This window comes from Seriola aureovittata, chromosome 9 (genome assembly GCF_021018895.1).
Source record: "Seriola aureovittata isolate HTS-2021-v1 ecotype China chromosome 9, ASM2101889v1, whole genome shotgun sequence".
In the NCBI taxonomy this organism is placed as follows: domain Eukaryota; kingdom Metazoa; phylum Chordata; class Actinopteri; order Carangiformes; family Carangidae; genus Seriola; species Seriola aureovittata.
In genome coordinates, this window is record NC_079372.1 from 15,703,355 (window position 1) to 15,730,824 (window position 27,470).

General features: G+C 40.7%; 1 protein-coding gene and 2 long non-coding RNA genes across 14 annotated transcripts in view; 1 reads left to right on the forward strand and 2 right to left on the reverse strand.

Annotated features, from left to right (window-relative positions):
* hspg2 (heparan sulfate proteoglycan 2) overlaps positions 1-18,773 on the reverse strand; it is a 94,301-nt gene extending 75,528 nt beyond the window's left edge. For all 12 annotated transcript variants that reach the window (XM_056386120.1, XM_056386116.1, XM_056386121.1 and 9 more), the window contains exon 1: positions 18,639-18,773. In XM_056386120.1, coding sequence (XP_056242095.1) covers positions 18,639-18,725 — 87 coding nt within the window. In that variant the 5' untranslated portion in view covers positions 18,726-18,773. The remainder of the gene's footprint in view (positions 1-18,638) is intronic.
* On the forward strand, positions 18,742-26,525 carry LOC130175555 (uncharacterized). Its single transcript, XR_008828750.1, has 2 exons — positions 18,742-18,881; positions 26,348-26,525. It is a non-coding gene; the product is annotated as an uncharacterized LOC130175555 (long non-coding RNA).
* On the reverse strand, positions 22,234-27,236 carry LOC130175556 (uncharacterized). Its single transcript, XR_008828751.1, has 5 exons — positions 26,638-27,236; positions 26,330-26,482; positions 25,001-25,059; positions 24,216-24,262; positions 22,234-24,104 (listed from the first exon to the last, which is right to left on the reverse strand). It is a non-coding gene; the product is annotated as an uncharacterized LOC130175556 (long non-coding RNA).
* Between the last annotated feature and the right edge of the window lie 234 nt (positions 27,237-27,470).

Genomic DNA, 27,470 nt, shown 5'->3' on the forward strand with positions numbered 1-27,470 from the left:
GAGGGATCAAGGATCTGAGGTGTCCTAACATTAAGCTGACGCTGCAGCACAGCAGCACCTCATGACAAAGACCGACTTGAGCTTCAGCTGCAATAAATTGATGCATAAGAACTGTGGATTTCCGTCTACAAGAAGAGTTATTTACTTTTTGCAGAGGGAGTCACACACACACAGCCGTTTCTGTACAGAGCTCCCAGCACTGAAGCTAAACCCTCATGATACTTCATAACTTCACACTCAGTTGTACATATTCAAATTATATTAATAAAAACATCTAATAAAAGCATATAACACAAGTATAATCCACAATGCAGAGCAGAAACTGAAGTATTTTTGATTCTTAACCAAAACTTTTATTTGCATTTTAGCCATACTATATCAACACTGAGCATCTACAGCCAGGCCAGCAGCTCTGTGAGGCTGTACATTGATACAGCGGCGCTTTGAGCTAAATGCTAAGTAAGCACGCTAACCTGCTCATGCTAACAATGCTGATGATTGGCAGGTATAATGTTTACCATGTTCACAGTCCGAGTTTAGCATGTCAGCATGCTAACTTTTGCTAATTAGCAGTAGAGCTGAGGCTGGAATTTCATTAGTTTTGTAGCTACTTGGTAATAAACCAAAATATTGTATGGTGGTAGTGCCTGATGATGGCTATGAAGGCATTGCAGTTCATCCTGATGGGGATATGAAAGTCTATCTTACAGTTGTTGAGATATTTCACTTAAAACCATTTCACGAGATCAGGAGATCCCCGAAGACATTAGGATTCATCATCTGGGGATCAGGAAATTGTAAGGTTATCCATGCAACAGCTTGTAATAACTTTCACAAAAAAAACTAAAATGTCAACGTGGAGTCATTAGAAACAAAGTCAGGGGATCACAGAGATCAGTAGGGTTCATCCTCTGGGGACCAGGAATGTTTGTTCAGAATTTCATGCCAATCAATCTGCCAGTTATTGAGATATTTAAGTCTGGACCAAAGTATCAACAGACCAATATAACCATTCTTACAGCCATGTTGTGAGTTTGGTTAAAAATGGTGTGCGTGTGAAAAGTTTTTATTTTTATTTTAATATAACAGATTCCTCTGAGATGATTTAAAGGTTTGTGGGCCAGCTCAGCTTTACAGAGGAAGTAGCAGCAGCTGTTTGATGGCTCTGTGATAATGCTCTGGTTCTTCTACTCTCATGGTGGTGGCAGTGTTAGATTTACCCCCCCCCCTCTTTTTCTCTCTTGCTCATTCTCGCCTCAAGACCAACTAATCTGACACCACCTGTTGACTTGGCCACACTCGTATTGTCCCACATAATCACAGGCCAGAACTAGCTCAGTCTGTCAACTCACTTCCCCCCCTGTGTATCATACTCGATTAGTTCATCATTACACTGTGTGGGAAAAGTAGGCTAAGTCGACAAAATCTTTTCAAGTATGCAGCTTATGCAACAATTTATGGTACAAATTGGGCCTTCAGAGCAGCAACGGACAGTATGTAAAGCTTTCCATTGAGGTGCAGAAAAATGAAACATTTGCATCTTTGCAATAATACATCGCTCATGAAGGCCTGACTTTGTGAGAAAAGAATAGCCTCCAGGCTCTTTGGCCAGGAAGAGAATACCCTCCAGGCGTCCTGGCTGGATGGAATAATTTCATGTTGGTAAAGCCACTTTCCACCAGTTCCCAAGGTCATGCTATTTGGGATGGCGATCTCACAATTAACTGGGGTTTTGGCAGGGAACCATGGTGAAGCTTTTGGAACGCAAAGCACTTCCAACATGTTGAGCGTCTCAAACCATGAGTTTTGAACTTACTGTTTGTTTGGTAACCCGAGATGCACTTTGAGCTTATAACATCACAACAAAACCTGCAGTGAGCTGAACTGAACTCTTCTTTGGGCGCCATCTGCACATCAAAGTATCTTTCCTTTTTTTTTCAACTTTTTCAATAATACTCCCTGTTAGCTCTGCCAAGACTTAAAAAAGTCCACAGAAGTGACGGAGAGTGAAAATATTCTTTCTCAGCTGCTTATGCCATTAATATAAACATAATAGGGCTGTAGCACAAAAGATGGCTTTGCTCCTCTCCAGATGGTCTGCGCTCAAGAGCAAACAGGACAGTCAGATGGCAGGCAGTCTGATGTTGACGAAAATCAAAGGGAGGAAGGAGAGAAGGTACTCAGTGGTTATCCTTGTCTTTCAAGAATCCCCTCCGTCCTCCCCATTGGAAATTACAGGACAGCTGTTTCTGCTAACGTGTGCACCATGAGAAAGCCGAAGGTGGGACAAGAAAAAATGGTAGGAGGAGAAATCAGACCTGGCCTCGGAACAGCACATAATTTCCATGGGCAAATAGAAGAGGTCAACTTTCATCACAGCCCACACAGACAAGCATGAAAACGCTTCTCTAATCTTTAACAATCTCAAACATCCAGATAAAAAAAAAAAAACGTATCCATGTGAGTATCACGGGCTAGGTGCCCTTAGTCAACGATTAAGAGGAAATCTGAAACATATTTACACGGTACGCAAAGACAGTGACAATGGGTACTTTGCTCTGGAGGATCATCTGATACTACAGTATGAAAAACATGATGGATTCCTTTTTTGTCTCCAGGCATAAACAACACCATTCACTGTTGCTGTCGTTTTTTTTTTTTTTATCCTAATAATGCTTGGAAGGTTGCTTCTGCTCTGATTATGCATTAAATCAGGGAACGCAACTTGAATAAAAATAAATGAGTCTTCCTGTTTAACGTCCACATCTACAGGCCCCTAAAATAGACAATTTACAGCCAAAAACAATCTCACATCCTTCAAAACGGGATGACAGAGAAAGCATGAAAGCGCTATTAACCGCAAAGACCTAGAGTAAGATAGGAAGGACAGAAAGTTATGTGTTGATGGCTTGTTTTAAACTCAAAAATCACTGAGGGCAAAGCTAATTTACAATGATGTCAATTCATAAATAATGTAATGACAAGAATCAATTAAAACAGGTGCAAACAGAAATTAAAAGGTTAGAGATTAAGAATCTAAAATGAACAAGAGTATAAACGAGTTCTTCCAAGCTCAGTCTTAACTTGGCTTGCCATCAGTCCTGGTGTAACATGGTCCAGTGGACCAAACTAACATGGAAGTAACATATGAAGGATATGAACCATCTGTGCCTCAGCTAAGTTACCTATCCCCCAGTACACTGGCTCCTCTTTCACTTGCAGATAAAAATAATTTATTTGCAAAAGAAAAAAAAAAAAAACACCAAATGGGAAAGAACTATGGCTGAGCCCTCATTTGAAGAATGGTCACAGTTATGGATCATTATAAATAACACTATTATGAATGCCTTCAGCTGTTGTCACATTACATAGAGTATGTTCTGGCAGAATGTACCTATAAACCAATTCCACAGCAACAAATGCAAAGCCATTTTTGATTTGACATTGCATTTCTGTTCCAAATGCCGGCATATTTTCCAAGTCATCTGCGCTTGTTTTGTTGGATTTCATTCTGAACGATGATGGGAAGAGCACACTGCCCGTGCTGTCAGGAGGACTACAGTGAAGGGCTGAAAATTCAGTTCAAGAGGCGGGTTTTGCCGCAGCTGCTGGTGGCTTACGTCATCCCTGATACAAAAACTCTGCTCTCATTTCTATAATGGAAAGTTGTGGGTATGCTTGTTAACACAACTAACAGTTCTTAAAAGGTTCCACGGCACACCAGCGAGAGTGAAGGAAATGCAGCGAGGCAGGTGACATCTATGTCGAGTTCCCATGCATTGAGACAGGAGACCTATGAGGAGAACAGAAGAGAGGTGGAATTCCCTGGAGGGATAAAAATATCTCAGGAGCTGAGTAGCTGCAGGTGTTATTACACTCTCCTCCAGAGGCCCTGCAGCCAGAGAGGGTGCTGAACAGAACAGGGTGTATAAGGTCTAGTAAGGGGACATCACCTGCCAAGATACTCGTTAAATCACTGCACATTCCCCACAGCTTCTAAATATTACAGTCATTTTCAAAACTGTCACGAGTTTAATGTAACCTGAATTATATTTGGCCAGCATTTTCAAAGATGCTTTGTATTCAAGTCTCTCCCCTAATGTAAAACTCTATACATGCATTTTCCAGAGCTATCGTCACAGAGGTTCAGCACAGTAGGCAGTCTGCTGCTGCGGTTGGCCTCACCTCCCCATTTGAGGTTAGGCCTGGACAAGAACCAATAAACACTGAAGAAAGCCATGTTTTCAGAGAACGCTCTGAGTGGTAGCAGGCACAGCCAACTGTTGCTCAGCACACTGGCACACCCACATCTGTGCAGCACAAGAAGATCAAATCGGTCAGCTCCAGACAGCAAGAATGCATGTGCACCTCGCAGCCTATGGGAATGAGACACACAGAACACAGTTTTCTGTTTATTCTTCATTGCTTGTTGCTGTTTTTCTTTTTCTTTGTTCTTGCCTTCTAGAATGGAGTGATTTAGCAATTTTGTTTTGACAGGGTGCAATTTTTAATGACCAAAAATAGACAAGAATGTTCTGAAGCAAATCCGCCCACACTCTGGTTAGCAGAGATGTGACCTTAAGCTTCAGCCTAACAAGGGACTTTCCTGCAGGTTGTCCTCTGTGTTCAGTGAAGGAAGCCATTTATTTCCCCCCCCAATCCAAGGATCAAAGCGAATCTTAGCCACCTTCCAAAAAAAAAAACAAAAAAAACCAAAAAAAACCCAGTGTGCGTTACTTCTTTTAACGAAACCCTAAAGCACAGAAATGCGAACATTCCTGAGGCCAATTATTGGGTTCAGCATGTGAGAGGGGATCAGGTACCCACTTTGTCGAGCCATTCTGATTGGTTCTCGTCTTCTCCCGTCACAGTTTTAAACCCTTGCTTCAGACTCCCTCCGTCACCCCTCAACAAAGGATCAAGGGGCAGGGACACTTGCAAAGAAGCGGATTATCTTCTGGAGGCTGGTTCAAGGAGAGGGATCTTGGGAAACTGAGTGATGTGAAGGTTGGATTTCTCCGGGTGTGAAGCCCTTTTGTTTTGGCTGGTCAGACAAGCCAAACCCTATAGATAGGATTACTTTACCTGTATTACTCAGGGCCGTTTCATTAGGCTCATGTTTCATTTTCATTTTCTGTATTATACAATTTCAATTTCTCTTTATAAGCCCATGTGCCTATGTGCCTTCTGAATTTCATCCTAATATGGTAGGACTGAAGAAGTTGTTAATGGGAAGAATTTGTGAGGAAAAATACTTGCCTTTAAACTCTTAACAGGTTTTGGCAGTTGTTGTTTTAACGGTTAAACACTTGCACAAGAAGTTTTTGTCTTATACTGTTGCAAAGTATCCAACTTTAGAAACAAGTATGGAAATCAAAGCCAGCCAAAACCTAAGTCAGTCTCTGAGCAGACTTTGGATAAGCAAACAGAGAGTGCAGGATGAAGATATGGTTATGAATGAGGGTCGGGGGAAAAGCTGTTGGATGGGAGATAAACAGTAGTCCCCTCATTACTTTTGTCCAAGGTCAACAAGGAGCTTTGAAAGAGCCTCTTGAGACGTCTCTGACTTTTCCTGCATCATTTACACTTTTAAAGGTCTGATGTCTCGCACAGTTTCGAGTTAAACCTGTTAAAATATTCAAATATATCAACAAAGTCACAGGTATTTTTTTATTTTATGCAGTATATCCCCTATAGTCCCATTAAATACAATGGCCGATGGAATGGATGTGGTACCCTGTTATTGCTTTTTAACAGCAGTAACATCCTGTTTAACTTTAGATAAAACATTTCAGTATGATTCATGCTTAAAAGCTGTGACTTTCTCTATTTAGTAACTGACTGCATCAGCAGAATAACTTGCAGTTTATTAACTCACCTAGACTTGGGAATCTTCCTGTCTAGACAGTTTCCCTGCAGGGATCATTCACCAGCATATCACACAGATTTAGCAGGTTGTGATGTGGTTTCAATATAAATTGCAATGATTCATATATTGATTGAAGGCAGCAAAATGATCCCCTCTGAAGTAACAGACTCAGTCAATAAATATTAAAAATTTAAAGCACATCTGGTTTACAATGAATGTGCCTCGGATAGCACACAGCTGACAACTGGAAACAGGTATAAAATAAATAAAGTAAATCTGGACAGTAAATTTGACAACAGAGCATTTCAGTAAGCCTGACATCTATCCCCTTTTCACTGATGAACTTAGAAGGAGGAATTCCCCCAGACAGGACCACGCCTGCTGGATCTTACGCTTTGAGAACGAGATAAAATCCCTAAGCCAAATTAAACACTTCCTTTACTTCTCTTACCCTTCCCCCACAAGATAGTCCCAAAAATAAACTGCCTGCATGTTCAGAGTAGAACAATACCTAAATGCAGCCATAACATTCACTAGTGTAAAACAGACAAAAACAGTCTGGGCCACCCTGAATAATTGTGAGTTCACTGTACGTCAGCAAATATGGCATATCTCTACTACTGCACTCGTTCTATCATAGATTTCTATCATAAAACAATAAAACAGAGGCATGTAACTATGTACAAACCTATACTATACAGACAGATCCATATTCCTACGAAAAAATGAAAATATTGAAAATGAAGCATACACTTAAACTGATTTTTTTGTTTTGTTTTTTAGGATGGCATTTTTTACATGGCTAAAATACCTTTTTCCTGAATGGCTCAGCTTCTGTGCCGATACTCCTGCCTGTTTCTCCAAACTGGGAGTGCACTGAGCCAGACCTACTGCAGGTAATACACTGACTATCAATAAGTACCTCGTACAACCCAACTTCAAATAACCCAAAGTATTACTTTAAGTTTGTATTTGTAGCAGAAACACTGTGTCCACATATTCTGCAATTAGGTTGCTGAGTAAACTGTTACCTTAATCAAGAAAAAAACAGTTTGCAATTAAATTTAATTTTCTCAAAGTGGCTGAAATGGAAATACCCCATAATATTCTTTTGTCTGAACTAATGAGTAATAATCCCACCATTGGGTAGCTAATTGGAACCACAAACCATTACTGAGGCCATTCACTGCAGACATTTACCTTATAAGCAGAGGCTTTTTAACGATCCTGATCCTGTGCTTTGTAAAAAGCTCCCATTACAATTAGCCAGGAGCAGGATATAAAAGTCAGCAGTTAACCTAAAAAAATAAAAAAATAAAGGTGGGCCAGCTGAACAGGAGCTCTTATTCCATCAATTTTACTGTTAACACATTTGGTATGTTTCAGCACTTCTCGGCCACTGCGTTTCTCCAAGGAATGTCTTCTGGCGTTGCCATCAGTGCACACAAGTCCAGACTGTTCTCATCTGTGGTTCCCTGATGGTGGAACAAGCTACCAAATGCTATTAGAGCAGGGGCGTCCCTCTCTATCTTCAAGAATCTCTTGGACACTCGACTCTTCCGAGAGCACCTCCTCCCCTAACACCTATAATACCCTAACATGCCTAACTAGCACTTTCCGCGCAATTCTTTACCTGATCTCCTTGCACTTAATAAATAGATGTAGTATTTAGTACTTACAAAGTCTCCTTATGTACTGAAGCTTTAGTGTTGTCCCTCACTTGCAAGTGGCTTTGGATAAAGTGTCTGCTAAATCAGAAAATGTAATGTAATATTCTGCTCTTGAATGGTTTATTATACATGAGAGAAACATTCCTGACTCGTTATATTGCAAAGCATTATCATGGAGCATAGCAAAGTATAAAAATGGTCATTATTTAAGGCCCCAAACACCACCTTCTGCATGGTCTGCATCCCTATTGCAACCCAATGTTTCTGACTATACATGGGGGGTCTACAATTGTAATGAGGACCACATGGACGCTGCACTAATTTACCTCGTACCTAAAGGATTTATTTGTGATTTCGTCCTTTCTGGAGAGAGCGGTTTTAAACACGTGCTGCAGAGGTTACCAAATTATTCACTTTTGTAACACTCTACTTTTAAGTCCTGCAGAAACTTTGAAGGATGCCTTTGGCTTTGTATCAACTACACAACAAACCCAAGGGCAGACATCTGACAACCATAAACAAAGTCTGGGAGTATCTTCCTCTCAACAGTTGACAGACGAATTTCACCTGTCCTCATAATTCAACAACAGGCCTTAATTTGAAGGTGTGCTCACACCTACAAAGACATCTGTTTGCCAGGAGTTTATGCAATAATTTAAGAAAGCAGGAGGGCTAACCTGCCCATTCATTGGAAGCAGATGTGAGGGATCCATTTCCTACTATAATAAGAGGTAATTATAGGCAAGGGGCCCTGTGTGTCCGTGTGAAAATACACCGAGCTCCGGTGGTTAATCAGCGAAGTGAACCCGTTAGGTATACGAGAGGAGGCAGTGAAACTAACTGCAGTCTGCTCTGTGTGTGATTTATCACGGTGCTAATGGACAAGCCAGCACAAGCCAGTTCATGACCTTCACGGAAAAAAAGAGCAGAATTAGGATAATTTAAGACTCAGCTTTCACCTGTGAGGTTACATCACTCACCGTGCCAACTGTTCTTTACAGTAAAAGTTTGCTGTCTCGGATAATGAGCAATAAAATAACAGCATTTTTACATGAATAAAAAAAACCTTCAAAATTAAATAATGAATAATCTTTTTCTTGCATTTTTTCCAGGTGATCCTTAAAGTATTCTCATCAGCAAACACACATTCCTCAGCTCAAATCCAAATATTTCTGCCTAAGGGGCTGAATGAGGACAGGACAAGCCATGACTGACAATGTGTGCTATCCCTTATGATATAATAAATGTTTATGTTTGAAATATCATTTATACTGGTCTTTTGATTAAATGGTATGAACAGCTATTTGTTTATTTTTCAATGCTAAGGGTGTGCAACGGCTCGTATTTCAAACACACTTTGAAAGTGCCAATCAGATTTTAAGTGCCAACCTCCCTAAAAATATTTTACAATGAAGATTCTGTGGATGTCTGTGCAAAGGAAAGTGTAAAATAAAGTTTTTATCTTTTGAAATGTATTTACAGGGGGCATTTAACAGCTACCAGAAACAGGAGGAGGGACAGAACAGGTCTGCAGCAGGACAGTGAACTTTACAGTGGTTTGGGCGGGTATATGACATCAGGAGGACTAACTCCACCTCTGGGCTGCAGCAATAGTGCTGACTAGCCCTCAAGAGATGCAGCACCCAGGGCTGATCAGACCCTAATCTCTGCCCGTCTGGCCGGCCTGTTCTACAAAACAAATGGGCACAAAAAACAACTCTGTTCTTGTTCTTCTATTATCTCCCTCAAATCTTGTTTTCCATTACTCCTGCATGGGGAAAGCCCTGATGAAACAACAGACGAGAGAGAAGTTAACTATGTGCCCACAGGCAAGGCTGATGTCTGTGCCAGGGAATCTGACTGCACCCTGCAGTCTGGTGTTTGTGCCAAATTTTAGCCCCCATGTGCCCCCATCTCCACCCCTTGTACCCATGACAGGGTCATAATAGAGCCTCAGCAGGTGGAGCCTGGTGGGGAAGACAGGGCCTCTTCATCCTGGCACAGCTGAAAGAGTCTTCTCTATGTGCTCGCAGTCCACATAAATCACACAGTTCAGTGGAAGAACCATTTAATTACCCCTTTTAAAGCAATAATTGCCTGACTTGGCTGGAGGTTCTGCTTGCGTGAAGACGAACAGAAAAGTGAGGCCTTCACTGTCTCTGATGACTACGGAAAGAACATCAAGGGCGACCAGGATCTGTAATTTAGATTAGCACATCCAATACATGTATCTCACATGGTTGTAAAAAAAAAAAAAAAAAAAAAAGGAGATGAAGAAAAGAAATCTGAAATTGACTTCTTGTTGTCACATTTAATCACATATCACACCAGCTGTGCACTGATGTAAGAAGAAATAATCTGCAACCCTTAACATCTGCTGTTCCCATAATTCAGTTGAGTGATGTGGTGTTGTAAAGACACTGTTGGTGGTAGGCTGACTCATGCCTCCGCAGAAATAATAAATTTCTATAGAAGAAATGTGACAGATACAGAGTGATGAACTAGGTTGGTTTTAAAACAGTATCTTATCCAATAGATTTCCTCCTCTGTAGGTGTCTCTATGCTATCTCTGATCAAGCAGTACACTGAAACATTCAAAAGTGCATAAACAAGCCTTTAAACTAAGTATGTAAATGACTCCTCATCCCATGGAATCAACAGATGGTCTGGGTGGAGAGAAAATTATACACAGCCACTTTAGTCTACAACCACAGAAATTCCCTTTGCCTTACCAACTGTGCTACAAGGCCAGCCATCAGTTTCAACAGGCCTGCCAGGTACTGGGTAGTCTCACATACTGTCAAGCTTCTGGGCACATGATGGATGCTAAGCTACTTTAGTCAGCATGGTGATTAAGGGGTCTTTGTGTTTCTTTGTATTTAGTTAGCAGTACTCTACCTGAATAATGTTTTTTTTTTTATCATTATATAAATAAAATGATAAGCGTATTTGAAAAATGATCAGAAGGCTCAATGGTGATGCAAGAAGCTGTGATTTCAATCTAGGGAAACACTCCTAAACAAACAGGGTCCACATTCCACTCTTATCAATACCTTGACTTCCATTTCTCACAAAGAAGTGACTGTCTAGTGGGAAGCTCTTACACCTCCAATCCTGGTTAACTAAAAACATGCATATCTTTGTAGCAAAACTGTCATGGAGACCATATCAGGTGAAAGCCACATCCAGTGTTTTGAAAAAAGATAAAATAATAATAATATATATATATATATATATATATATATATATACACTGTATGCAAAGGTTGTGTGGTGGTATAGGAAATAGCTTCCCCATGTAGCCACAGGCCACTCATAGCTTAACAATTGTAGCAGGCCTGTCAAGCTTAAGATTAGTCCACATACCAAGGGAGTGCACATGGGGCTGTAGTAAAAGTGATACTTTGTATATAGAGTTTGGGAGGTGGTGTCTTTTTTAAGCCTTTCTAAAACAAAAGACACAAGAGCAAAACTGTAAGGAAGAGATTAAATAACATCTGTCAACTCTAACATGTGTTGCGATTATTAGCATGTGTGGCTAACTAGCTTAATTTTAACGCAGCCTTACTTTCATGGCCAAGGAGTACATAATTAACAAACTACAGTAGTTTATGGGGTTTAAAGGTTATGTTTTTTTTTAAACTAGCCCATTCACTGTGTAGTATTGTGTGGAATTCAGTCCTAGATGCTATTATGGTTTAAGCTAACATTAGCGGCTCTATCCTCATTTTTCTCGGGATTGGAGAGGTTTACACTCCAGCAACCACCAGCTAACTTTACATTACCATTACCCCAGCAAGCATTTGAAAAAAAACACAGGTTAGTCCTCATACTAAAAGCCTTTTTTCTTTTAATGTTGAAGTAAAAATAGTAATAGGAACGAGTATATAGGATAGCAACCAAACAGGGGTAGCCGATAGAAAAAAAATAATAGTTTGGACATTTTTCAGTATCGTACTTTCATTTCAAATGGCAAAATCGCTAGCTAGAAATGAGAAGCCTGCCTTTGACTGACATTACAGACCCACTGTTTGACAAACTGCTAAGAATTTCAAGTATTAAATCTTTCACCATTGTCATAGTAAACTCTGTGCTGTCTACGGGAGGCAAGGTTTAGCAAGTTGCAATAGTAGCAACAGGTCATCTTTATGCTATGTCTTAATATACAAATAAGGTATTATATCATTTGATTTATTATAACAAGCAGACTGGATTGAGTACTGTTTACTTTTCATTAAAAATACAGTATGTGAATTAGCATGTGTGTTTTTCAATCAAATACTTTTTCCATTACAACACAGTTTGGCTCATGGCATGGAACACGCATCTTCAAAGGAAAAATATTTCCAACCAAGCACCTCTACTCGGTTGAAACACACTGTGATGGAAATTCAAGTATCACATTCAAGCTGAGAGAGAAAAATACAAACATCAAGGGCTTATACTTTTGCATAATTAGATCCAGGGGAATTCATCAATCTTTAGTTCTAGTGTGTTACTTGCCAAGTTATGAAAAACTTGTGAAAACTTCTGTGCAGCTTTGCAGTTACACTCTGCGACCAGTTGAAAGACACTAAAAATGAAGTCGATCTCACTGAGAAAGAAATAAAAACCGGGGGAGATGTTTAAATAAGACTTGCTTGTTGCGATATGAGTAAAGATTATGGGGATTTTCAAATATAAACACACTTCAGAGAGAAAATAGATTTAAGTTGAAAAAAAAATGGGTATGTGGTTTGGAAAAACAACAAATACACTGGGTTGTGTCTTTCAGCATTTATAGAGCAGGGCATCTGAACTGTGCACAGGAAAGCCTGAATAAACTTTGCTTCAGGGCAAGTGGGGTCCTCTTGTCCTGTAGATAATTCCAGGTTTCATTTCCCCAACAGGATGGCGACTCAGCAAGGGACAAAAAGTATCAGACCATTGCAAACCACTGTGCCAAAACAATGGGCTGCTGGCAAACCTCTCAACCACAAACCAATACGCTTTAAGAAGGCTCTAAAGATATCTCATCATGGAGCAAATGTATTCACTAGTGAAGCAATAGGTGGTCAGGCGTGTAGAAATGAGTTCTCTTCGACAGCTATGATATAAATACTGGTTTACCACTTGTTTACAATGTGCAAGGATTCAGAGACATCAACAGTAAAAGCTACAAGCAAGGGTGAGAAGAAAGTGGAGAGGATGGAGGGTAAAAACGGCACCAAAAATTCCTCTGAGAAGCAAACGCGCGTACATGTGCGTATGTGTGTGTGCAGATGTGTGTATAACAAGAGAAGGAGTTGTTATGTCTCGTGGGACGACAGCTGACATGATAACACAGACCAGACTGGTGAAGTTCTCCTCCTGTCTCTCCTGAGGCCCTCTGCAGCCTCAGCGAGGGGCACAGCAAAGGCCCAAAAACATGAAAACTGAGCTTTTCCATAAACCTGACACAGTGGCTGACAATTTGAGGTTTACCTGTTGCTATACCATGTGTTAAGTCAGTACCAGTACTTGGTCAAAAGTTATCTTATACCTGAATTGACTCTTAGCTAAGTCCTGTTTATCCCATTCAAGCATGGCACATTTAAAATGATAATGGAGGCAGATTTACCAGTCAAAGGTTGTAGTATGAGTGCCTCTGATTGAGTCAGTTGAAAACAAGAGTGACGGCTTTGGCAAATGTAATGCTATTTCAGATAATAACTTTAGCCGTTATTATAACTTCCCCTTATCATACAAAGATATACGTTTAACTGCATATAGTTATGTTATTATCTCAGATAAACAATAATTGAATTGAGTTGATTTTTTGTCAGGCTGATTTTTTGTACTTTTCAGATTTGCTGTAATTCAACATTTTAAATAAAAGGTAAATCAGCTTTGGTGTTCAAAACAAACAATTTGTGAAGTCATTGGGTAATTAGGCTCCTAGAGAGCGGCAGACCTTTGCGACTGCCTAGAAAACATGCTCCTGAATTAAATAAAAGTGCACATAAAGGGGAGAAAAGCCCTGTATTTACCTATTGTTTTCTCCCTGTATTTAATTTTCACTGAGCCATTACACCCTGAAGCCTGCAAAATTCCACTTTCCGACCTCCCTCTGTGAACACTACTGGGTTTAAAAGCAGCTTAGGCAAATTTGCATCTTCTTAAGGTTTACAATAAAGTCTTGCAAAGATGGCAGGCTTTCTGTTTAACAGGTAGAGACTTGTACAGTAAAAAGGAAGTGGAGGCAGGGCACTATACTAATCTGTGTTCAGGGAGTGAGAAATCATCAACTCTGATAAGACACCAGGGTGGGATTTTTCATAAACACTTCACGGGATGTCAGGGTCAAATCTGGTTTTAAAAGACAATGGAGAAAAAAAAAAAGACTGATAGCATTCCTTTAGCAAATTTAAGTACCAAGGAAAAAAAAAAATCTTTTCCGCTCACAATACACAAAAACGCCTTTGGTGAAAAGGGCAGCAACCCCCATTTGAGTAGTTGTATGAGTTGGGAGGGACCATACAAGACAATGCAGCAGCTCCCTTGAGAGAAAAAAAGGAGAATACCCAAGTGACTTCACATCAGTGCCACTAGCAAAGACAATGGCAGATTCAATAGGGCACAGGCGGCTATAGAGCACCTTCAAAGGGAAAGTGCAATACAGTTAACTTAGCATTTCAATGAATCTCTAATAAGAGCAAGCCTGGGTACAGCCTGGGAAAAAAGGCCGGTAATACAATGTGAGAGGATTGCAGAAGACTGATTAAGATGGGGGAATGAGTCAGACTCTGTACCAGTCTATTACAGTCTTTTGTTCTTTTTTATCAAGCTGAATGACTCATGTTAGATTTAAAGCTCAATATTTCCAGGAGGAGCAGTGTGACCATTGGCATGAAAGTACATCAAGTTGAAGACAAGCTAGTCACTTGTTTAACAAAAACATAAAGGAAGTGAGTTTGCGCCATATTAATCCTTTCCCAAACTGAAGGGGAAAGAAAGCAGACATGTGTGATTTGCTGCTCTCAAAAAGCCCCTGACCATTAGCTGTTTTTTATTGCTCATGGTGTAGACTGTTGTGTCCTCAGGAAATCCTGTGACCTCTCCATGACCACTGTTGGGTTTTTATTGCACCTGTAGCTCCATAACCCAGGAATGAAGAGAGATATATGTTTCACTGAGATAGGAGGGGCCGAGGGGCTGCGAACGCATTCAAACTTAAACTTTATCCCACATAAAGCTTTGAGGATTTCATTACAGAATGACACTTCACCTGGCAGAAGCTTCGCACTGATTTGAGGATGATACATAACTGTGAGTGTGATAAGCTGTGGTTTGAAACAAAAGCCATCCACAGAGGAGCGCTTCAGGTAAGGGGGAATGTAAATGTGTGAAGAAGTGCGAATGGAAAGAGTGGGACTCTAGTTACAATAGGCGGTACTCAAGAGAATGTGTGCTCATGTCGGCACATGCACAGCGTCTCTACTGCTGCTGCAGCACCAGCTGAGGCGCAGCTGTGTTTGGAGTCGACTCCTCTGGCCGACACGGACGCAACGTTGGGCATGACAACGCTACCCCAAGCTACACAGCATACATCATTGTGAGAAGACGTTAGTTTGTGTGCGTGTGTGTGTGTGTGTGTGTGTGTGTGTGTGTGTGGTTATGAGGGTGTTTCCCAGACATCCATCCATCTGTAAAGCCTTGATGCTTCTCTGTAATCTAGATTCCTAACTTGCATTACAGCGCAGAAATCACACTGATCTCTATGGTTGAGGAAAATATGGTTCTTTCAAGAAAATGTCTGATTTGATTATATTCTAACAGTAGTGATGTAAAACTATGCAATGGTCCTTTAAGTCAGGCACATACCAAGCTACAGGTTGAATTGAAAGCCGCTCACTTCTCTGTAGGGGGGCAAAGCACAACTATAAAGGAAATTATTCAGCATCTGCATCCAATGGAATTATTGTAGTACAGTAGAAATGCTAAAAAAAAAAAAAAAAAAACTGAGTAAATGCTGTGAAAACATTGGGAAACTTGTGTAGGGGAGTTAATCTTGGTCTGTGAATAAATCATGAGAAACACCACTGAACTGAAAAACAGAGTCAGGTTCAGAGTCCTCACCTCTCTGACCTCTATACCGGCCCAAGTCACACCTCACTGCAGAGTCAACAAATGCCAGCCAGAGCAGCCTGCACTCCATATGTGCCAATGCGTTGGGGGGGGGGGGGGAATACTTCACTTCAGCATTGTCCCATCATCCCAGGATGGCCTCCTCCCACCCCCCACCCCCAGGGGCTATAATTCAACAATGCAATGTTTACTGAACCCAGTCTTCAAGCAATTATGTGAATGGGTCTGGAGGGGGCAGACCTTCCCTACTGTTCAAACTGTGGAGTGACGCTGGTGTTTGCACTGCTGTGCTTTGCAACTCCATCGAGTCTGAATGGAAATTAAACACCAGGTAGCCGAAGCTGACACGCCAAAGCACCACTCAGAGACCAACCGCCTCGCCCAGTCAATACATTACCCAGCGCAAACTAAACAAAATCATCAGATCAAACTGTTGCTGCACAATGTTTAGCACAGGAACGATGGGGCTGAGTTACACACGGCAGAGACAGAGAGCAATTTACGCCAACGCCACAAGCTCTGCAGACTGTATAGTCATAGGAATCCAGGCCGCCCTTCCCCCAACCACAGTCCAACCCCCAATGAAGTCAAGGGACATTGGTGACAGTCTATACTGGGAGAGATCTCCGTGCCCAAAAACTGTCAGCAAGTAGTGCTCACCGTTGGTCTGATGTCACACACCAGAAAACAAAGTGGCCCCCCCTCACTTTTACTTGATTGAGTTAGACCAGAATCAAACGCCACTGACCATATCAATCTATTTTCGCTCGTAAAATACTAGTCACGAGCGGATTTGGGAGTAGCTGTTTATACTGATTCAATATTAAGCTCTTCAACTGCTTGACCTGGATAATTTCTCACACTATTGCTGCTGGTGGTTCACAGCAGGATATGGGTACTCATTTGTGATGGAGAGCTCTTACCCATCGAGAGTTTTTATTGACTTTGATTGTCCAGGTTGATGCGCATGATGCTGACATTCCAGCGGGGAGAGAGGAAGGCCCGTAGTAACACCAGTACGCGTGCTTAATTGAATCAAGAGGCAGTCGGCCTGCTGCAGTTCAAAGTCATAATGCAAGAAACAGATGCTTGTGGTTCCACATAATTCAATTATGTTGGTATTGTTGGCCTGGTAGTCAATCAAATCTGTGGTAAAAGTGTAGAGGCCATCTCCTATTACCGGTTCCAGTGTCAGAACGTCAACAGATGATGATAGCCCTCCAGGGACGGGATCGCTTTTTGTGGATCGATGATACTGAAGACAAATAACATTGCGTTTGCTTTTGAAGATGCAGGTAATGAAAAGTTCTTTTCTCACCTTTGTGCACTGACACAAAGTGATAGATCCTGTCATCCATGGGAAAAGGCACAGCGATCAATAGCATGTCACCGCCGGATTCAAAATACACCTTGAAGTCATGAAAGTTTTAACACTATAGATTTTCAAATGTCAGGGATATCACTGCTCATATAATTTATATCCAGCAGGTGAAACATTTGTGTCTGTCGGTCGCCTCAACTATGTCCCATCATTCAAAGAGGCTTCGCTTTGCTTCAGATCAAATCAACAGAAAGGAGTCACAGATATCTCAACCGTGACAGCTCTGTTTATTGGAGGGCATAAAGGTGAGCGACCAGACGGGATTTCTAGAGGGTGGGGGGGAGGGGTGGAAGGGATGGGGGGGGGGGGGGGTCTATTCTCAGCAGCAGAGCCACAGTCATCCTCTATATGATTCACACCACAATTATAGCAAAGTAAATCAAACTTAAGAGTTGCACATCATGAATTACCCTTGACTAAATACCCAAAGGTGCATGGGCTGGTCACACAATTTACTGATAAATTGATAAGTCAATCAATAGAAAAGTCATCTGCAACAATTCTGATTAAGGGATTACTGATTACAGTCATTTATCAGGCATGCCAAATGCCAAACGTTCTCTGGTTCCAGCTTCTCAGATATGAGGATTTGCGGCTCTTTCTTCCTTTAAATAAAATATGTTTGGGTTTTTGTGGCTATTGTTTGGACAAATTGAATAATTTAATAGACATAATCTTGGGCCCCATGAATTGTTCTTGGACAATTTACAGACTAAAGAATTTAGCGAATAATTTAGAAAATAATCCGCAATGAAAATAAGTGTTAGTTGCAACGCTTCAGTGCACTACACAATAGTGAGAGCTGAATGAAGAAAACCAGAGGATGCAACTTAGTAGGACATTCCCAAAATTGTGCACTGGCTCCCGTTGTAGTAGACCCTGGATGGAGGAGAATGGCTCTAGACAAATGGATTCAAGTTTTTTTTTTCTTCCTTTTTTTAAACAACCTACAAGCCCATTTCTTATGTGAAAATAACTCCAACTTTTATTCTGAAGGATTCCAAGTTTTCCAGGACCAATTCATTAATAAGAAAGACAAAGAAAAGATCTAAATGTACTGGTAATAGATGCACATTTTCATCTATTGTGATCACACTGACATAAAATAAAGTTGGCCTCACACACGTTATAACTGGCAGACAGTGAAGGCGATGCCAAAGTGCAGCCTGACAAAGTTTGAGAAGGTTTAGGAGATGAGGACTCCAGGGAGACTATGAATAGCTTGTTTCTATGGACAAACTTAGCCTGGGTTCACTCAACAGGAAATTCTAGTTTGTCATATTAATTTTAACAGCATCTTTACAGTTCATGCCGATATGACTGTGTACTGGAATCTGCTCCACAGCCCACCTGCAAGCGAGCAGCCCTGCACCAGCAGACCACACTATTTACTTAATATAAATAGTAACATCAACACATGCCTGTTTTTTTTCTTCTTCTTCCTTTAATAGGACATAAAAGGCAGTGGTGTGTAAGTTTGACTTGACCTCCGGGGGGTTTAAAAAGGTTTTTATAGGTCAGTTCTGTTGGTGAATGAAACATGAATTCCTCAGTGAAGAGAAAAAGAGTAGAGAGGAGTGTAAAAAGAAAGAGTAAAGTTTGAGCTGACTTACAGTGACCAGCTGGCATGTGAGTATCAAGGAGAGGATAAGTCCACAGATCTTAGTGGTCGGAGTGCCCATTTTCCACCAACCCAGCATAGGCTGTAATGCTGGGGAAAAAGGAAAACCCGAGGTCCTTCACTCCTCCTGGCCACTGGAGCGGTGTGTTGCCTGCACCTCTTTTAGACTTTTCTTCTGTGTGGAGAAACCCGACTGCTCCTCTGCGTCCCACACCCGGTGGGACTTCATCAACAGGTAAAAAGGATCCTTTTTCGCGCGCGTTTGAGTGTGTGTGTGTTTTAGTTTGTTTTGTTGTTTTTTTTTTAAATGGAGGGGAACGCAAAATATCGACTCGAAGGGGATCCAGACTCGCTTCTTCTGCCCGTGCGCTACGAAACTTGGGACTCTGTTGTGGGGCTAAATGCAATCTCGCAAAGTCACTGGGAAGTCCTGTGCACAGAGAGGGAGAGAGAGGGAGGGAGAGAGGGAGAGAGGGGGGGGGGGGGGGGGCTGCCGAAAAAGTAAAAGGCGGAGTGGAATTCAGGGAGTGCTGAGTGGGAAGACGGCTAATCCTTGTGTGCGGAGACGCCACCTAGTAGACCAGTGTTAGCTCCGCGCATGACCACACACTCCTCACATGTGTCCCATCCTGGGAAAATGCTGTAATAGTCTTATTATATGACCCCCACATGGACATGAAGTCTCCCTTTGTCACTAAATACTGAGTTTATTACAGCAGTGACACAAGTATTGAGATATTTCACTTAAATCAAAGCAGCAGTAGGCCTACCACAAAAAACTCCACTCTGTAAAAATCCTGAACTTAAATTTCCACTTGAATAAAGCACGAAATTATTTGCAGCAACATTTACTTAAAGTATCAAAATTATTTTACTATATGTATATAGTCTAAAATGCATTTACATATAAACTGCACTTTAATGTTGATGATGGTGGAGCCTATTCTGCTGGGCCGTTTAATCTATATCAGTGTATCTTATTTTCTACATTAATTGTTTAGTTTATTTGCAATATCTTCATCTGCAAAGTATCCAGTAACTATATGTCTGTGAGGATTAAAGGCCATGGTATTAACCAGATAAAGAGGTAACTATAACATATGAAATAAATGTAGCAGAATGACAAGTACAATATTAACTCTGAAATGTAGTGGACTAGATAAAGTACATGCAAGTCATACAGTAGTTATAATGTTAGTATAATACTCCTCCAACATTTCCACACAGGGGCTTTTCTTTAGAAATCTTTAAACATTACAGAAATATCCTACTTTTTACTGTATGTGTGGCATAAGGATATTCCAGTGACATCTAAAAAACCCTCAAGTTATAAAACTTATTTACTCAAAAAAGTTAACAAAAAAAAGACTAAACTTAATCTGAGGAGATCTGATATTTCTCCTTGATTGTGCAATAAACCTGCTCCACACCTGTAGTGCACTTTTTATGCCCTCAGGACGCATATTTTTCACAGTACTTAAATGCTCCCTGGAACTAAACCTCTCAATCAGCATTTTACTTAAGTTAATGGCAATGAAATTTGATTATATAAAGCTTGTGATCACTAAAAGATTGAGACTGTTTCATATCTGATGTAAATGAAACTACTGTTGCAGACCTTAATAAAATAGATGTCTCCAGCTAAACACCCTATACTTGAACATTAAGCGCCCTCTACTGGAGTTAGAGGAGGCGACACATGAAAGACTAAGAAGACTTCCCCATGCGGTGGATACAAAGGACCAACTCAAGCATCAAGCAAAAATAGAGACAAAATTAAGTGTCCCTGTGTTGCTGTCCCATCAGAGGCACGTCCTAAATATAAACACAAATGTTCATGGGAAGTACTTGTCAGGGCTGAAGTCAGTAGTTGTGTGGAGGGCTGCATGTTTGTGTCCATTCATGTAACTGGTGTAAAGAGCACACTGTATCACTCAGAGATGTGAGAGAACAGCTGTTGCCCATTAAAAGCTGAACCCTGAATAGAAGAGGAGAGGAGCTGCTCTCATTTGCTCACCAAAATAGGCTAAAAAGGGAGATGAACAGAGCAACATTCACAATGTTTTTACAGTCCAATTACATTACAAATTTATGTTAAAAAACAAATAAAGATTCCCTTTAAACATATTGTTGGACACATGAAAGTGCTGTAGTTTCAATCATAATTTGTGATGTTTTTGTTCCAAAATTAAATGGTCAGACATTCTTACAAAACACAAATAATCTGAGTGTTAAGTGCACCAGAGGCTTTAGGTTTCCACACTACACATGTATAAGTTACATGTGTAGGTAAGTTGCAAGTTAATACTGGACCAAGACCAGCTTCCAAATTAGTTGTGATGTCCTCATGGCCATATATGTGTGTCAAACTGAGTTTTAAGGTGAGACACAAACTTTCGCCCTGAAGCAGATGAATGTGAAAACAGCTGTCTAGTGTCAAACTCCACTCATAATTTATTCTGCACAGTGAAGGTCAGACATCCATGTGAAGTAATAATACACATTTTTAAATTGAAAGGGGCTTAAAACGCTAAATTAAAATGCAATTCATACAGATGTGGGGGGGATAACATCCTGGATAGATGAGTGGGACGTGTAATTATTAGACATACAGAGAAACCATAGGAAAGTCGGATATACGACAGGACCCACAGTAGGACAGTGGTGCTCAACCTAGGGATAGGGACCCCTGCAAGGAGTTGCAAAATGATCAACAAGAGTGGACAGCACACACAAAAAAAAGATCTGCTACTTAAACTTTTGCTTTTTTGATGTGAATTAAAGGATAATTTTAGATGTCCACTTAAGCAAATTACTCAATTCTTCATGCAGGCACATGCAAGCGTAATGAGGGATTTCATCCTGTTTTATTTTAAGGGTTGCCATTCCTGCAGGGTGTCCAATAATCAACATTTGCAATCTTTATTATTTGACTTTTGACCTGTTTTAGTGATAAGATATTTAAGAACACAGATAAAAACGATGTGCTATATCTCCATCTTAAAGATTGGCTGCTGAGCAGAAACTCGCTTCTGTGCTCTCCAGACTCTTCCTCAACACCAGAGAAGGGTCATTTGTGTTATTTTACTGTGAATGCAGACTGCAAGCATCTCACTGACCACAGTGGTGTGATTTAAGGGACTCCTCCCTTGCATCCTGTCAGCAGGAAAGTACTGGAAAAATCATGTCAAACATATTTAGCAAAAAAACTATCTCAGCACATTATTATAGGTTTAGAAACCAATACACCCTGCAACAATCTGTTTAGGATACTTTGGTATCCTCGACTTGTGCCTTGCCAATGTGGACCAAATGCTCTGTGACTCACAAACACTATCTATTGATGTTTGGAGATTAAAGTACATTACACTTTAACTAGCATGTTCATAGTATATTATGCCCAAAGACACCAAATCAATGCTTAGAACAACATAACGTAATACAGAAGTTACATGTCTAATTTTCTTCTGGCTTCCAGAGATACTAAAGCGCTAACACAGCTGGGAAATCAAGATTTATGCTGAGGTGGAGTGCTGAATGAAGTGTAAAAGCAAATAACCAAACCCCAGAAGTTAGCTTCAGGCTAATTTAATTCCTTTATTTCACTACTGAGAAGACTTTATCAGGCTGCAGCAGCCTCTTCACAAAGTTACAAAGTTTAAGAGCGGTCTTCAGGCTCAAGCCAAATCTGATTGACTCCCGGTTTTGTTGCTGTGCTTGCACTCTGTGTACACATTATTGTATACAGGCATGAGGTATGGGGGGGAGGATGTCAAATGACTCACACAGGCTTGCACAGGCCAGCTCTTGTGTACTACATTAGATTAACTTTAGAACAGTGTATGTTGCCAAATGGAGCTGGACTGTGCAGCTGCAGAAAACAGCTGTGACAACGAAGAGATGCTTCCGCTCTCAGTGGGGACATTTTGAATCAGATGCACATTAACTTTTACTGGAAAAGAACACAAAGGACCCCCCAACCCCCCTTTTATTTCATTTAACACTGTGGGTCATGTCTTTCCTTGCCTCCACCCTCATTCTCCCCAAATAACTCCACATAACATTTTGTTCAGAATATATTTAAGTAACTTGAAATAACAGTCAGCAAAGGATATGTCTTTTAAAACCACTTTGCAGGACACACTGAACATTACATTGATCGTCTCCTCTTAAGAACTGACAGGTGCTATGTGACACTGAAAAAAAGTTAACCTAACACCGTAGCTAAATATTTCCTCTTCAAGATGATCCCCATCGTTAAAAAGGTTAATTTAGAAAAGATGTTAACTACTAAAAACCCAAGAAAATATACAGTCAGGACATATGGTGTTAAAATAGATTTACTGAAGGTGCAACCAAGTATTCAAGCTTTACCCCGGTGTTTTGGTCCGAAAGTTCCCGCAGGAAGTTAAAGGAACCAGGCATTTGCTTGCAGATTGTTTTGGCAGATTGCTAATTTCCAGGTCAATAATGAAAATTCAATAATCAGATGTGGCAGTGCATAAAATAACTAGAATTACCGCCTCGCAGTTGTATGCCTCTGCCAACCAGCCAAATTGCAGGAAATATGGTCACAATCTCCCCTTCCTCAGTTACAGTGTTGAATAATGGCCAGAAGTGATTTTGTACATTATGATGTCACAATGAAGTTGACCTTTGGGATATAAAATGTCATGACTTCATTATTCTATCCTGTTAGATATTTGTGTTAAAATGTATGAATTTCTTAAAAGTTATGGTTGAAAACGTGTTTGTGAGGTCACAGTGACCTTGACCTTTGACTAATCAGTTCATCCATATTTCTGCCAAATCTGAAGAAATGCCCTCAAGGCAGTCTTGATTCAAGAGGTAAAAAAATGTGTTTGGTGAGGTCACTGTGACCTTTGTCCACCAAAATCTTATGAGTGCATCCTTGAGTCCAAGTGAATGTGTGTGACATTCTTGAAGAAAGTCTCTCAAAAAGGGAATGGGGCCAAGGGACAACCTGAAAACATAATGCTCCAGTCCTGGCTGTCGCCGGCGCAGAGGCATTAAAAGTGCTAACCATCATTGGAAGCAATAGTTTTACATAACGAGTCCAGTGTCTCGACATAACAGGAGCCAGACTGAGTGTCTCTCCAAGACACGTGGCCCGTGTTTGTCACAGAGTCAAAACAAGCATTAGGACATTAGGAAGACATACAAAGCAAGTCAAGACTATCTATATCTCTGACCTGCATCTGAAGGACTGTGCCATCATTGACCAAAATAAACACTCATGTGTGAATGCAATGCACACGCACACACACGTTCAGAAAGAAAAACACACAGGGAAAAGTTGAGAACACCAGAGTGTCACTAAGGGTGAGCAGCATGGTCCTGGCATTCAGGTCGTCAGACATGCTCAGACAGTTACTCAGAATGGCATCCACCTGGTCATCTGCCGCGCCACCCTCACCAAAGCTTGTGCCTCTTTCATCTTGAGGACAAAAACTATTTCATTACTGAATTCAAAAGTATGTTCAATAATATCCATGTCCTTCACAAGCCTGAGTGAAAATGAGGCACCAAGGAAGGGACTGTTACTCACCAACAAATGTAGGTCAGCATACATTAGGTTTTACCAGTCATTTGGATCTGAAATTGAGTAGGTGAAGAGAGAGTATTGAGAGGATTTTACTATCTGTGAACAGACGGACTACATTTTACAACTGCAGCCTCTTTAGACAAAAAACAGGCATTTCAAAGACGTACATAGATGTAGTAGCAGTAGCACCTACCTACCTAGTAGAAGAATCTGAGACATTCTGACTTTTAATCCCTGATACGAGTCAATTGCCAAAAGCTGTATCCTACTACCTCCCATAATGCAACCTGATAGCATCTTTTGCTACTCTCTCCCTGCCTACTACATTCCCATGTGTTTGAAACGGCACAACCAAGTTTTCAATACAGACTTTTCCATAAAGAATTTGTGATTTTCAAGCCCAGGCTGTGATAAACATGTAAATTCTCTCAAGAACCACAGAACTCATTGTGCTTCATATAAACTGAGCTTGAATGTGCAAAACTGGTGGAGTTCCCCTTTAATATCTGGTAAAATATTAAACCATGCAGCGCACTTTTATTGCGCTTTTGATTGCAATCATAGTGGATTAGTCTATGTTTCAGGTTTGTCTTGACACTAAAACTGAGTGCTTTCAATCTTCAATCTCTGATATACAAATACATCATAAATTTAGATTACACAGAGAAGAATTAAAAAGATACAAACAATGTATATGTATACTGCTATACAGAACTGGCACTTTGCTTCTGCAACCGCCTTTATCTTTCTGTTGGTTTTAAAATCCATAAATAATAAATGGTGTATACCTGAATATTCTCCTATTGTGTTCTGCCTTATGGACTTGGTCTCTGTGCTCCCTCAGGTGCTGTGGAAAAAAGCATCAATATGTGTTAAATATCAAAAAACTAAGAATAAATTTTCACATATTTAAAGAATATAGCCTTTTTTGATATCAATATTCATACATCACAGGGCTTTTAGAGCCATATACAATACACTATCTCTTGTTAAAAATATCAAAATTGGGGTTTCAGTGAAAAACACAAAAGGCGAGGTGGTTAGCTTGCCTCCAGAAACTCCCAGGCACAGGACAAGTGATCTGTTACCTTAATCCTAAATCTTCTACATGGACAATTTTTTCACATGCAAACTTGAATTTCTCATGCAGATTTATTTTTCAGGTTTACAAAAGGTTGATTTACCATTACATATTTTGGAATTGTCTGTGAACATCACTTCACAAGCTCTAAATCATTTGAACCCTAATTTGAGCACACATAGGTATGGGGTGTATTCATGCGCATGACTCAGTGTTTCCTCTACATTCATTTAGCAGTGGTGGCCCGCCACTGCTACATCATAGCCGCCACGCCTTCAAATTTCTTTTTTTTTTTTTATTGTCGCAAATGCACCACCGCCACATCTCTCCACCTTCACAGCACAGCCTGTGTGATGATGAGCGCAACAGCGGGGGGAGAGGAGGAGAGGGGAGGGAGGGAGTGGGGTGGTTGGGGGATCCTATTGGAGTTAATTACTTGCGAGAGCGCGGCCTTGAAAGTGACATCACATCAGGCACCAGGTCAGAGTCAGAGAAGTGTAGTCGTGAGGAATAAGGCAGCGAATTACCGGAGAAAAGGTCGACTTATTGGCCAACTCAGTGACACTAACTTGGGTAAACTAATTGATAGCATTAAGCCAATATCTACACGTCATTATGTATTAACTGCTGACTGCATTTTCAGATGAGCTTGTTCAGATACTTCTCTAAGAAGAGAAAGACAACAGATGAAGAAGACGCTAGTCAGGTAGCCTTTTACTGACTCGTAAATGATGATGGTTAGGTAAAAAATAGTATTTTAATGTTCACACTGGTTAACAGATGTGATGTGAGTGTAAACTATATAACGCTGTTAGCGTTACGTTACTCACACTTTTAATGTAATCTTATTAGACAAGTAACATTAGACAGGGAGGAGTTGTTAAACAAAGTGGAGGAGAGCAGAGCACAGCAGCGGGAGAGCTGGGTGAAGGTGCAGGAGAGAGAGACATTTGTGTATGCCTGCCCCCACCAAGCTCAATCAAGTATCAGACTGTTTTCTAAGACATTGAAGATATAGAACTGAAAATAAACTAACCTTCGTTTGTTCCATCAGGTCGGCCAAGACCTGCCCTGTGAGGCCCCTCTTTGCCTTGAAGATTTCAATGAGCCTGGGACTGTGTTGATCAAGGGCCTCATAGAACTCTTGTTTCAGGCTTTTACCAACAACCCTACTGAACTCCAGACACACCTCAAACATGTAAAAAAAATAAAAATAAATAAATTAAAACATGCTCATATTTAAATGAGTTGACCATGTTGTGATATTTTGATTCAACGACACAGACTGCACTCTTTAAGGCAATCGTGCTGACTGTAGCATATGAGACAAATCTATAGGCCTACCTGCTGTTAAGGTAAGAGAGCTGGCCAACGCTGACATATCTCGGTGATGGCAGGCTTGTCCTTTACCACTTCATTCCTTTGTTGAATACACATTGCTCTCAAATCTGCAGCCTGCATATGGACACTGAACCTTTTGGTTAACTTTCAAGTGTCTACTTCGGAGGTGGGTGAAAAATTCTGATTCAGAGCAGGGCTCAATGAAATCACACAACTGACAGCAGAATTTTACAGTTTCGTTTTCTGTTAGTTGTTCTTTGTGAGTTTTAGATTGTATACGAGATATATGTGCTTTAAGGCTGTTTAAGGACTTGAATGTGCACAAACAGTCCTGGTGCAAACCAGGAAATGGTACTGTCCCTGTGTAACTACCATGTTTTGTTGTAGTGTTTAAAAAGCTGCGCCCTCTTTCCACAAATAAAACCACAATACTTACACTTCCACTCCATCCTCAGCTAGCAAAGGAAAAATGGCAATTTGCTAACAGTGCAAAGTTTAAAGGGGACATATTATGCTCCTTTTCAACAAGTTTGAATAAGTCTCAGAGGTCCCCAAAACATGTCTTTGAAACTTCTTGCTAAAAAATCCTCTCCAATCCTATATTTCAGCATGCCTGTAAACCCCTCTTTTTCAGCCCTGTTCAGAACAGGCTGTTTCTGTGTCTGTAGCTTTAAATGCAAATGAGCTGTGCCTGACCACGCCCCTCTTCGGAAGGGGATGCCGTTTGGGCTTCTGGCACCATGCTCTAATGTTTACGGTGACCGTGACCGGCGACCTGGCGTCGGTAGCAATTTGGTTCAACCACACGACTTTTATCCAGAATCTGACCCAGAGGG